Genomic DNA, 14,270 nt, shown 5'->3' on the forward strand with positions numbered 1-14,270 from the left:
TGCACAAACAGACCACTTCAAATTGCAGTTAGGAAAAGCTGGTCCTTCTACAACGTGTCTTTAGTTCCTCTCTACCTAAGGAAAGTACACAGATTCTCCAAATTAAGAAAGGGCTAGTTTGAATCAGACACAAAAAATCGGAGAACTCCAGTCGCTATTAAGTTTGCTTTTTTGTTATGAAACTATCTAAATTTACAATGGAATCTGAAGTGAACAGCTGAAATCTTCAATTAATAATCTGGTACTAAGAAACTGATAAAAAATATTTAAAGACTAGTACTCTTTAAATCACTGTCTGCACTTCAGATACTTAACATGTACAGTCACAGATAACCCTGGTACTACTGCAAAAAGCTCCCCCGCCACCCAAAGCTCAAGCACTTTGAGACCCATCACTTTGATAGTCTGAATAGAGGATACTGTTACTCCTTAGATGAATTAAAAGGCAATGAAACTAGAAAACTAAAAACAATGAAAATTACTACAAAACCATTAATAGCTATTGTATACCCTTGTCTATTTTCAATGCGGCACCAATCATTAGATGAAAATATTTTGACTGCTTTTGCTTAGCAGGTAGAGAAAGACCATTAATAGGGACAATTATTTTTTTAACCCATGGTCCATACACACCAATAATGTAATACCTAATAGTTTAAAAGTTTATCCTTCAGGTAATTCCATTGATTCGGAAGCACAGCATACAATCTCTTGCATGAAGCATCTACAAAGAGTATTTCATGGAAGAAAATGTACCTCAAAGCTATAGAATACCAGACTACACAAATGCTTTTTCTTCACACATTTACTGATTACTCAAAATGACATCATTTACAAGTCAAATTATACTTCAGTGATTTAAATTAAGGTTATTGATACAATCCTAAAGTACTGATTAAATTCAACCAAAATTACATTTCTTATCATAGTATAATAGAAGTTTTATATTACATAACTAAAATGCCACACTTACTTCCATGTAAAAAACTTCCTACTCAGGTACAAAGAAAATCTGTTCAAGACATCACTCAACTCCTATGTTTCAGTTTACCCATCTGTAAAATTGTTGTAATGTAAAATACATCCCTACCTCACCAGAAGGTTGCAGGATTTAATAAATTTAAAGCATTTTGAGACCCTTAAACAAAAACCACTAGGTTAGTAACAGACAGTTTTCACAAAAGCTGTAGTAAATATCAGCATTTCTATTATAACTAAGGCTGTCAAGCAATTAAAAAAATTAATTGCGGTTAATCACGTGCACTGCCCCTTGGAAAAGCTGCCAGGGCATTTCAAAGGGACAGCGCTGCAGGAGCCCAGGATCAGGTGGAGTCCTTAGCTGATCCTGGGCTCCTACTGCAATACCCCTTTGAAATGCCCTGGCAGCGTTTTCAAGGGGCAGTGCCATTGAAACTCCTGCGATTGACACATTAAAAAAATTAACACATTAATTGTGTTCCACGTTAATCGCAAGCGTTAACATGCATTAATTGACAGCCCAAATTATAACTTATTTTAATGAAAAACTATGGTTTTGGGATAAAGCTTTTAAATGTATATTCCTCGGAGTCAAAGCTAAGAATGGAAGGTTAAAGGAAACTCAGAAACCAGTAAATGGAGTTATGATAAGAAAATGAGGAGGTGAAGACAGACGTTTTCAAATAAAAATCCATGCTACAACTGGGACAGGGGGAAGAATTTTAAAACTAATATTTATAAAGAGCATGCTCAATGGGCAGTTGCTAAGACTGTAAGCAAAGTCAGAATAGCATCTCATCCAATGTGCCTTCATTAAGTGATGGAAGAAGTGCACATTTCCCCTATAAAAAAAGCTGTCAAGCACAGAGGATGTCACCATGACAGTTTGCTTATAGAAAAATGCAAACCTTTGTTTCCAAGACTCTCCAAGTGACTATTCCAATATGGAGGTCAAGTGGAATTGGGATGGGAAGGGGGGAATGGGGCAGGAAGAGGGAGATCCAGTTTCACTATTTTTTGCCACTTTTTCCTACACAACGCATTTTTGTGTAAAACTGAAACGTGTGTGTGTCTCTCTCTCTCGCAAAGAGAAACTAGTCAGTATAAGCCATTGTAATATTGTTCTGGCAATCCAATTTTAGACGAAATTGTCTAGTATCAAAACACCAAATCTGTAGAAGTGTGACATTAACTTCTCACATACTAATTGACTTCAATACCATGTCAATTACCATGCCTGCACTCAACTGTAGGAACAGCCATGAGTTTTATCCATTAACATTTCCACAATGACCTCTTATGATAGTACTAGAAATTCGGTAAGCAATGATTAAAACATGTAGTCCCAAGGTGAATTTGAATTATGGAACCAAATCCTTCACAGGATAAATTGGTTGTCCTGCACAGGAGTCAATGGAGATGTACAAGTTTATACCAACAAATCTGGCACACAATGACCTATTTGTATTTTGTGTTCTCCCCTTGCTATTACAGTTTGTTTCTAATGAAGTAGTATGTTACACCTTTTCCTCCTTCCATCAATCTCGCACCAGGTCTAGTTCCCCCTGCATTCAGATCGGGTGGCACCTGTGATAGGACCCATTCTAAACCTTTTAAAACTTTCATTTGTATAAAATTTTGCCTGATTTTTTAAAAGTTTTAGACAGTGAATGGATAATGTATTGCTTAGAAAGACAAATGCAATTAATTTGTTTTACCTGGTCACTTTACAGCTTGTTTCAATCAACTCATTTTCTGCGTCAAGAAGGCTAGACGGGAGATTGAATTCCAGTGGAGAGGTCAGTCTTTTCAAACGCAATAAACCAACACAGAATTTCGCTCCCATCTCTTCCAGTTCTCGTGTCCCTATCTGTAATCCCTATGCATGCAATAAAATACACACTATTAACTTGCAGAACAATGAATGCTGGAATGTGGTTGTTACAATACTTTACTCCAAATAAGCTGTGAAATGCAGACAAAAAAATATAAATATATCCTTAATAAGCAGGAATTTACATAACTCAAGGTTAATCTTTATCCTGATAGAACAGCTGTTTCTAGAGGACCTCAGTAACTCATACTTCTGTTCTCCCCACTATGCATGAGCTTACTTACCACCAATGCAAATGGGTGCTACACATGTAGCACTGAAAACAGGTCAGATTCCTAACTCAGTTTGTTTTCTGTCATTCATTGATGGAAAGGAACAACAGTTGAATATTAAGTCATTTTTCACAGAATTCACAATATTTCAATTTTAATGTAAAAGAATTTTCTTCCAGAAAGCTCAACAAAAAAGGAGTATATCTGGGGAGTATAAAACTCAGTAAAATACACCAATTTGTTTAGAAAGTAGATTACAATTTTTTTTAAAACAGACAAGTAAGACTTTGGAAAACGATATTCATGTAAATAACTCAATCCACATGAAAGCTTTCACTTCATCTGCTTGCTTTACCTTATATTTGCCCTGATCACAACCACATAATGTGCTCTCCATTGTGTAGCTCCTTTGCACTCCTATCTCTCTCCAGACAACTACACGTGCTGTTGATTCCTTGGACTTTTCCACTACAAAACTGCAGCTGCTCATGCTGAAGGCTGGAGCAATCTGACTGAGAATCTTAGGAAGAGTCTGTAGAATAATTTGAAAAGTCTCACTTTTTTTTCAGGAAAATGTGAAGCCACAGTATACTAATCAGGCAGTTCAGATCTCAAATGTAAAAGAAATGCAAAAAAATCCATCAAAAGTAATGTTTTATTGTTTAAAAAGAATCAAGAACCCCAACCAATTCATCCTCCCTCTTTAAAAAAAATCCCCAGCACTGTTTGCAACCCAATTATTAAAATAGTTTGAGAGTCAAGTGCATTAGAAATAGAAAGTGATAGAAATAGAAAGTGAAGTATCTAGTAGAAAAGACTGGACTTTATTCATGACTAATTTTATTGTTGCAGGTACATGAAGTGCAAAAAGTGAAATTTAGATTAAAGTGACTAATCTAAAGCATAGGAAATTCAGTATTTTTAAATACTATATATAGCTTGGACCTCCCTGGTCTGGCATCCTTGGGATGATTTGCCAGACAAGGGGAGGTCCTTCCCAACATGCCCCTTCCAAGCTCCGCAGCTACTGTTACTGTCCCTCCTGAGCTTTGCGGCAGCTGTAGCCGCCAGCCGCCCGAGCTCACAGAAGGGCCAAAAGTCCCTGCTGCACCTTTCGTCCCTCCCCCAACATGGAGCTCCCAGATGAGTGACCACCCCCCTCACCACAGCTCCTTCCCCACGGCCAAATCTCCCTTTATCTGGGCTCTGTGGTCCTGCTGGACCAGGGATGTTTCCAGACCCAAGAGTCCCAGTTAAGGGAGGTACAACCTGTAGTACTTATGGCACTGATTTAGTAAAGCACTTAAGTATATGTTTAACTTTAAAAACAGGTGAATAAGTTCTTCTTCAAGAGAACTATTCACAGGCTTAATTGTATATGTACATATTTGAAATTATTCACTAAATTGTGGCCCAACACACTTCTATATACACAAATGTACACATTTGTGATTGCCACCAGATGGCAGTGAAACTACATAGGAAGCAGCTTGTTCTCAGGAAAGACTTTACAGACCTTTTCACCATGCAAAAAATTCTATTTTGAACTCTATTTTTTCAGACACTTGATAAGGATTCTTAAATTATCTTACATATTAAAGTTAATTGTGTAATCCTACTCTATACAGTGATACCATGGCTCTGAAATGCTGTTCTCAAGCCTAAGAGAAAATGTAAAAGCAATCAAATGTTACTTTCAAGTTTAGAAACAGCATTATCTCATTAAAAGTGAATAAGTTATAATAACCGCTAACACCAAACTCTGCACCTGTATGTATGTTTTACTACACAAATTCCAAAATATACAATTGTAGTGTGATGCGGGTGCCCCCACATCATCTCTTGAACCTAGTGAAAGGCACATCCTAAGGACAAGCGAGCACCACCTATTGTGGATGAATTCCTTGATAAAGCATTAATACATAGACACCTTTCCCATTTCAGATCAAATTAACATTGTTCTTACAGGAGGAGGGAGAGGGAGTAACAACATTAAGGCAATGAAGATATAATTACACTTTCATAATTTACTTGAAGATTTAATTTTTACTCACCCTATAACCAAGGTCCTCAATCAGGTCACAAGAAGCAGCACTAACATTAGTGTGCCACACTGTTTCTTTGATGCTGCAGCCATACATGAATACATTCTTTTTACGAGAATGACCATGATAATCACAGTAGACCTACAAAGTTTTCAGAAATTAAAGCAAGGTTTTGATACAGGCTAGAGCATCAAATAGAGTTGTATGCATTTCCTTCTCTCATCCTAATTGTATTTCATTTTTATACGCTAGAAGAGCCAGCATTAGCAAATGAAAGGCACATTATACAATCAATCAGTGAATTAAGAAAGCATAGGGTTTTTTTTTCCAGCAAATTCAGAGTGCATGACTAATGTTTTTAGCACAGCAGAAGCAATAGCAGCCACCATTAGAGTTAAGCTTTCTGAGTGTGGTATGCAGTCCAAACTCCTGTACTTGTTCATTTAATTTCCTGAAACTCATCTGCCACATAAGAAAAGCTTTGGCAAAAATGAGTTGTTGTTTTTTAATGTTTTACTCAATCTGTGAGGTCATTTTTGACTAGGGGAAAAATGTAAGAAGCCACTCCTCATATTTTTAAAGTCATCTACACCTGCTATGGCTGGAGTTAATAACATAGCATAAAAATAAGCCTGTTAGACAAGTACCTTTGAGTGTTCTATAAAAATGAAATGGTCAAATGGAGTTGAGTCTCTGAAAGGTAAAGGCAGATTTTGGTAAACTCAGAACTGTTAGGTAAGGCACCATGGGAAGAAAGACTAAGAGGAAAAACAACTGAAGAGAGCTGGCAGTTTTTCAAAGGGACATTATTAAGGACCTAAAAGAAAGTTATTCCGCTGTGTCAGAAAGATAAAAAGTATGGCAAAAGACTGCCTTGGCTTAACCAGGAGATCTCACATTATCTCAGATTCAAGAAGTGGAAACTAGGACAAATTATGAAGGATGAATATAAGCCAACAATACCGGTATGTGGAGGCAAGATTAGAAAGGCAAAGGCACAAAACAAGTCCAAACTAGCTATAGACATAAAGGGAAACAAGAGGACATTCTATAAATGTAATAGAAGCAAGAGGAAAAACTAGGACCGGGTAGGCCCACTGCTCAGTGAGGAGGAAGAAAAAGGAAATTTGGAAATGCCAGAGGTGCTTAATGACTGTGTTTCGATCTTCACCAAAAAGTCTGTTGATGAAGGAATGCCTCACAGTGCATGCTATGGAAAGGAGGTAGGTTTAGAAGATAAAATAAAAAAAGAAGTAGTTAAAAATCACTTAGAAAAGTTAGATGTCTGCAAGTCACCAGAGCCTGATGAAATGCATCCTAGAATATTCAAGGAACTCACAGAGAAGGTATCTGAGCCTTTAGCTATCATCTTTGGCAAATCATGGAAGACAGGAGAGATTCCAGAAGACTGGAAAAAGGCAAATATAGTGCCCATCTATATAAAGGGAAATAAGAACAAACCAGAAAACTACAGACCAGTCAGTTTAACTTCTGTACCAGGAAAGATAATGGAGCAAGTAATTAAGGAATTTATCTGCAAACATCTGCAAGAAAATAAGGTGATAGGGAACAGCCAGCATGGATTTGTAAAGAACAAATCAGGTCAAATCAATCGGATAGCTTTCTTTGATAGCATATTGAGTCTTGTGGATAAGGGAGAAGTGGTGGACGTGGTACACCTAGATGTTAGTAAGGCATTTGATACCGTCTCGCATTATCTTATCAATAAACTAGACAAATACAACTTAGATGGAGCTACTCTAATGTGGGTGCATAAGTGGCTGGACAACCGTTGTCAGAAAGTAGTTGTTAACGGTTCACAATCCTGCTGGAAAAGCATAACAAGTGGGGTTCTGCAGGGGTCTGTTTTTGGACTGGTTCTGTTCAATATCTTCATCAACTACTTAGATATTGTCATAAAGAGTACCCTTATTAAGTTTGCAGATGATACGAAGATGGGAGGGGTTTTAACTGCTTTGGAGGATAGGGTCATAAATCAAAATCATCTGGACTAACTGGAGAAATGGTCTGGGATGAACAAAATGAAGTTTAATAAGGACAAATGCAAAGTGCTCAACTTAGAAAGGAACACTCAGTTTCACACATACAGAATGGGAAGCAACTGTCCAGGAAGGAGTACTGCAGAAAAGGATCTAGGGGTCATAGTGGGCTACAAGCTAAATATGAGTCAACAGTGTGACGCTGTTGCAAAAAAAGCAAGCATGATTCTGGGATGCATTAATAGGAGTGTTGTGAGCAAGACACGAGAAGTCATTCTTCTGCTCTATTCTACTCCACTTGAGGTCTAATCAGTATATTGTGTCCAGTTCTGGCACCACATTTTAAGAAAGATGTGGAGAAACTGGAGAAGGTCCAGAGAAGAGCAACAAGAATGACTAGAGGTCTCGAGAACATGACCTATGAGGGAAGACTGGAAGAACTGGGCTTGTTTAGTTTAGAAAAGAGAAGACTAAGAGGGGACATGCTAGTTTTCAAGCATCTAAAATGGTGTAACAAGGAGGAGGGAGAAAAATTGTTCTTGGCCTTTGAGGATCAGATAAGCAGCAAAGGGCTTAAACTGAGGCAAGAGAGGTTTAAGTTGGACATTAGGAAAAACTTCCTGTCAGGGTGGTTAAACATTGGAATACATTGCTTAGGGAGGTTGTGCAATCTCCATCTCTGGATATATTGAAAAACAGGTGAGATAAACATCTATCAGGGACAGTCTAGACCAGGCTTGGTCCTGCTGTGAAGGGAAGGGACTGGACTCAATGACCTCTCGTGGTTCCTTCCAGTTCTAGTGTTCTATGACTCTATGGTGTTGAGTCTCTGAAAGCTGCATGCATACTAGATTTCAGGAGGGAAAATTTCAGTTCGTCAGAACTCAAAGCACACAAGAAAGAAAGACTTTGCTACATGTATATACAGGGTTAACTTAGCTGCAAACTGAACAATAAAATGAAAGTCTGCATGACTCAGGGAAGAGTTTTACATCTGTTTCCTACAAGGTTAGAGCTCTTCTCTTCTGAAATCCCAAAGGGGAAGACCTAGAATAGGAAGATCAGAAATGGCTTGGAGTGCCATTGAAAGAATCCCACCTCTCCCTTTCACATTAAACCATAGGGACACTATGATTTGACCCGTTGGTCCTGATTCTGCAATAGAGTTGCTAGGTGTCCAGTATTGAACCGGACAACCTGGTATTTGCGTCTTCCGTCCGTTAAAAAAAAAAAAAAAAAAAAAAAAAACCCTCAGAAAATACCAGACATGTAAAACCTGTGGCATTTTCTGTTTTTTGGCTGGGGCGTCCAACAGAAGGGCGGTTGGGATAACGGGGCGTAGCTTGGGCTGAATTAGGGCAGGAGGAGGATGGAGCGGGCTGGGAATTGAAGGGGCTGTAACTATATTTCGGTCCTGGTCAGTTCACTCCCCCCCCCCCCTTTTTTGGGCTCAACAAGTTTAGTTGGGCTTTTTGTTTGTATTTTTTGTTAAACCATCTGGCAACCCTATTCTGCAATGACAATCACTGGTTTCAAAGGGGAGGACTCACAAATGCAATATCACATACATACATTCTAGCAGGATTGGAGATTTATGTAGATATGAACAAACAAATACAAACAAAGTTCAGGCATATTGTACATGTTCCAAACTGGTGTTAGTTTTATAAACTCAAAGCCATTTCCAGAGAAAATTAAACCTATCAACACAGCACATTTAAAACTCTTTGAATTCAACTGTTACTACAGCTGCCTTAATGATATTCAGCATGTGAGGCTTTTTGCTATCCTCCAACAATGCTTAGAAACAATGCTATATACACAAGGCTCAATAATTAATCAAAACTGGAAATAACTAAATACAGTAAACTTCCGATAATCTGGCACCTTTAGGACCCAAGGGGTGCCCGATTATCAGATATGCTGGACTATCAGAAGGGGGGGCTATGAGGGGGCTGAGGTGGGGATATGGGGCGGGGCGGTGCTGTGGGACCAACCTGACAGCACCCCAGCTGCTCTGCCCCGGGCATCCCCAAGTCAGCCGCTGCTGAAACTGACCAGCGGCTGACTTGGGGAAGCCCGGGGCAGAGCAGCTCCAACTGTCCAGCTGCCTGGAGCACTTCCAGGTTCCAGGTGGTGCCGGCTAGCAGGAGTGCTGGACCACTGGATGCTGGACAACTGGAGTTGAACTGTACTTTTGCAGCATTAGCCAGTGATTCCTCTTGTTAAATACAAATGGAAGTAGTTACAGAAGTTTCTGATCAACCCTCCACATCACATTTTTAATCATGTGAGAGCTGAAAGGACATATAATGCTTACTTCTACAGAGAGGGGGAGATCATAACTATACAAAAAGCTGAAGCAATTCTGAAATTTTTATTTTGGGCAAACTTACACACATACTCACCAGAGGCAAACGTTTTATAGCAGACAAATACTGTAGTAAGCCCTTGGCATGGTAAATTGTGGGGTGAAGGTCTGGATTTGGATTTTGCCATTGTCTGTTCAAATCCTCCCCACTTAAAGAACAGCGATGGCTATGGAAGACAAAATTAATAGCGATGTGTGTCTCAACATAATCTCACTTGCTTAAAAAAATACCCTAACTCGCTCAAGTTTTGCTACTTATTTTGTGCGGTCAAGTGATATTTAAATCCATGTTGGTATTCAAAAAAATTTAGTCTTGCAGAAAAGTTAATCGAATCATTACTAACAAGTACTTGTATCATCTTAAATTAAAGGAAGTAATCTTTTATTTAACAATATTTGCATTCTTCTTTGCTCTGAGATTAGAGGAAGTAAATCTGTTGTGAAAATTTGATGTTTGACTGAAAATTTGATGTTTGACTGAAAATTTGATGTTTGAATGAGACAGTAATAAGGCACACTCCACATAGCCCATGACTTTAATCAAGGCTTTTGTCTTCATCTCTGTTCTAACAATTGACAGGAATATGGAGGCCCCTCCTCCCCCCAAAAAAATTCAGCCAACATTCAAGACCTGTCACAGTAATCGGGAAACTAATTAGCTAGCAGTAATTAGTGGGGCCTACAATGGGTAGGGGTGCTCCAGCCCAAGCAGCCCGTCCATGGCAGGTCGAGCCCAGTAAGAGCAGAGTGCTGCGGGCAGGAATGCCCCAGCCCACCTGGACTGTCCCCTCCCACCCAGTTTAAGCAGTTAACTGGTTAAACAATGTTAACCGGTTAAACAAATGGGATTTTACATCCCTAGTGTATATAAAGGGATCAGTCCCTGAAGCCAGCCTGTCTGGGTGACCAGCTGCCAATACTACAAACAACAAGGTGAGTGAACACTGCAAGAGACACAAGAGCCCCATCAAGAAAAAGAAGATCCAAGTCACATGTGCTATTAACTCATGACTTATGGTCATCCATTGCCTCAGGGCAATGGGACAGGACAAGATTTATGGACTAAAACACTTTAAAAAGATGTGTACAAAATGGAGGTGTATAGAATGTGTGTAGAACAGGGGTATTTCAGTTCTAAAATCATCCTCCAGGAGTATTGGTTTGCACCGACACAACACAGCTCAGCACCTCATGTCTAGACCATCTGGCCAGTGGAACAGCATGAGCAATGGAGGCTAGTGATTGTATCCCATCTGTAGAACTGGATGTTATGAGTTTGTGTATGCATGGTGGACATTTTAGTAAGTAGGGACAGTAAATGAATTCCACCTTCACAAATCAACATGGTATATTGCCTTATCCCCCCAATGAGATTTTGCTACTTCTATTTCTGGAAGCATAGTACTACTTCTGCACTGCAATAGTGTTCTAACATTCCAATGAATTTGTGGCGTATTTGGCACACATGAATGACACTGATGGATGAATCTATGCCCCATCAATATGTATGCTGCACTTCCCCTTCCATCTCACTGGCATAAGCCTCCCTATTAAATTCCATGTTTTTACTTGCACCCGGCCGGGGCTTTGACTTAATGCCACAATTATTTTTTAGACAAAAGTGCCATCTAAAAATCAGTCAGACAGCATATACAAGACCCTACATTCAAAAAGAAGCATTTCATAGTCTAAATCATGGAGGCTCTTAAAAATTACATATACACACAACTATATAAAATTTAGCCCTGAAGAAATCAGCAAAATATTTTGTCAATAAGATTTGCATATAGTAGTTTTGTTAAATAGCAACCACTGGAAAATTATTAAACCCAAACATAAAAAAAACCCAAGCCTGAGTATTGATTGTGTTAATTCTGGAAAACTAATGAATTTTTATTTGAGACTTAGACACAGTTTTCATTTCACGATAAAGACAAAGTTAATTAATTGTACTTGTGAGCACTTACTTTCCATTGATGACACCATCTGGATTAAGCATAGGGACAATTTTAAAAATATAGCATTCTCGTAAACTCTGGGCAGTAGGATTATTGCTCATAAGATATTCCAAAGTTCCCTTCATAACCCAGCTTGCATTAGTTTCTCCAGGATGCACACGAGCAGATAAAAAAATGTAAGGACGATTCCCTAAAGAGTATTCACAAAAATAATAAGCTGTAATACAAGTAAATTAAAACATCAGTTTGAAAACAATAGTCCGAGTTAACAGTCGGTGGGGCATGTTATTTTTCAAAGTGCGTTCGCATCAATTTTGGATTCTTGATAAATATGACAGGATTTTATGATATTGTTACAGAAGTGTTTTAATGGATTTTAAGTTTAATACAACATGTAAAAACTATATGAACACCATCTGTTAAAGAACTGATAATATGTGATACAAATTGGTAATTTGTGATACAATTTAAATCCCCCCCCCCTTTTTTTTTTTTTAAAGAAGTGAGAGAGTCAGAAAAAAATAGGGTACTTTTGGGGTCATATGGTGGTACCTATACAACGTTTATAATATGGATCCATGGAAAAAACACACAATATTTTTGTACTACAAAAAATTGCTATCAAATTATCAAAAACACTGAAGTTTGAGAAATTAGGGACTGTCTTGAAATATCAAAGTATAGCATTAAAAAAAAAGTACATTTCTTTAGAAAATATATAGGTCCAAAGTTTACCTTTACAATTCAAACAACAACAAAGGAAAACAGCTCCACTTGATTCTAAACACAAATGCAAGTTATAAATGTGAGTGGACCATGCACTGCTAAACTCCTTAATATCAGGCCAGATCTATACTAGACCTGCCAGTTGGGCTTAAGCTACACAACTCCAGCTACCTTAAGCAGAGCCTGGCAGCATCCCAACAGCAGGCGGCTAATAGGAGAAAATGCTCCCGTTGGCTTCCCTTACTCCTAGAAAAAGCAAGTGCGCCAAATGCTGGTGGGAGCATCCTGTGAGTTCGATTTAATGAGTCTTACATAAACTTGCTAAAAATCAAACTCCAAAAGATTGATCATGGCAGTGTCGATCTTCCGGAGTGAAGATGAGGCCTCACTGAGTTTTGTCTTGTGTTGCTATTTTTACAGTAATAACCCAGTAAGAATTGCAAACAAAGCATTAACATTTTTAGAAAGAGCTAACATTATATAATTTTAAGTGGATCAATGAGAATTTATACTTACTGAACTGACATATATGTTCATAATAATTGGATTCAGGCATGGATGTGATAGTGACTAAAGGGCAACTGTTCCCAGACAGAGTCTCACAGAGATTATCTTGCCGAAAATAGATCTGTTGCGGGTTGTGCATGGATTCCAGTTTCTGAAGATGCATCTTCATCCCCAAAATGATGAAAAGGTACTTAAGTCCTTCGTAATTTTGTATATGACAAATAAAGATTTATTTAAGTATTTTATTTTTATTGTTCCAGGTATAAAAGATTATTCTCCCATTACTACTTTGGTAATGAAATACCTTTTTAGGCTTCCACTGCATCTACAGCTTCTATGCACCATGCATTCTTTTTTCTTAAACCCATTACATATATTCTAACATACTGATACCTTTCTTATTTTTATGAGAACATTTTATTACTTTTCAACATATACTTTCATTTTTGTTCCCTTTTCATATGTATGAATTAATATTTGAAAACAAGCAATGTTTATGGAAAGAGACATTCTAATATACATAAAATCCAAGTAACTCAGTCCCAGGATTCTCTCACCCTCAAAGTTGAATATGTATATGGATAGTGGTAAGCAAAGTAGCAAACATCATCCTTGTGCGGGAAGCTCACTGTGAATGTAAATGTGTAATAGGATTTTCCTTTCTGACCACCAGCAGCTATTGAACTTCTAGCAAAATGGTTCCTAAAAAGTGAAGTGAAACCAATAAAAAAGTGTTAGAAATTTGTAGATGCTTTTGCTGCATTCAAGGCTATCATTTCTAAACATATAATCAAACCCCCCAGGCTTTAAGAAGTGAGATCACATGATGGTTAACAGAAATATGCTGTTGTGTACACTGCTGCTACTACTGGCAGAGAAACACTGAAGCAGAGCGGTGAGATATTGTAACCGGGTTGGAGGGTGAAAACAGACAGCCGTTGTCATCTTTCCTGTTCAAGTGGGGATTCTACAGCTCCTCCCATGAGAGGGTCATTTACAAAGAAGCAGTTTTCCTATTTTATCTTCTAAAATCTTCCCAAGAAACAAAAAGTAAATATTTAGTAATTGGTTCCAGCACAGGATCCAAAATAGAAAGTTAATATTATATGCAAGCTATTAAAAAGCTATTTAATTTAAATTCTTAATAAAAAATATGCTTACGTTTACATACGCAAAATATTGAATTGCTACAATTTTGCCAGAAAATCATCAACATTTTAAAAAAACTGTGTCAATGCTATTTTCTAAATCCATTTGTCAAACTTTAACAAAGTAGGTTTTTTTAGTAGAAATATTAAAGTAAAATTACCACATTTTATTGTTTTGCTATTTGGGTAAATTAGATTGCTCTAATCTTCAGCATAACACAGATTTTCTTACCTTCATTTTTATTTGCTATACTTACTTATAGTAACAAATATCTGTGCCAACACGAGCCCAACATGGCCTGGAATTTAATGCCTCCTGTACAGAATACATAAGGGGCTGCATACCTTTAAGAAAAATGCATTAAGTTTTTATCTTACTGTTATGGAATTTTTGTACAGATAACAAGCAAGGAATTACAGCTGAATACAGT

At 37.8% G+C, this 14,270-nt stretch overlaps 1 protein-coding gene across 7 annotated transcripts in view; it reads right to left on the reverse strand.

The window, feature by feature from the left end:
• The window catches only part of AGTPBP1 (ATP/GTP binding carboxypeptidase 1), a 140,287-nt gene that overhangs the window by 18,730 nt on the left and 107,287 nt on the right, over positions 1 to 14,270 (reverse strand). For all 7 annotated transcript variants that reach the window (XM_006135883.4, XM_006135884.4, XM_006135885.4 and 4 more), the window contains 8 exons: positions 14,097 to 14,184; positions 13,249 to 13,393; positions 12,701 to 12,854; positions 11,468 to 11,648; positions 9,538 to 9,667; positions 5,139 to 5,270; positions 3,440 to 3,616; positions 2,697 to 2,857 (listed from right to left, as the gene is read on the reverse strand). In XM_006135883.4, coding sequence (XP_006135945.1) covers positions 2,697 to 2,857; positions 3,440 to 3,616; positions 5,139 to 5,270; positions 9,538 to 9,667; positions 11,468 to 11,648; positions 12,701 to 12,854; positions 13,249 to 13,393; positions 14,097 to 14,184 — 1,168 coding nt within the window. The remainder of the gene's footprint in view (positions 1 to 2,696; positions 2,858 to 3,439; positions 3,617 to 5,138; positions 5,271 to 9,537; positions 9,668 to 11,467; positions 11,649 to 12,700; positions 12,855 to 13,248; positions 13,394 to 14,096; positions 14,185 to 14,270) is intronic.

The sequence above is a fragment of the Pelodiscus sinensis genome, chromosome 6 (genome assembly GCF_049634645.1).
Source record: "Pelodiscus sinensis isolate JC-2024 chromosome 6, ASM4963464v1, whole genome shotgun sequence".
In the NCBI taxonomy this organism is placed as follows: Eukaryota; Metazoa; Chordata; order Testudines; family Trionychidae; genus Pelodiscus; species Pelodiscus sinensis.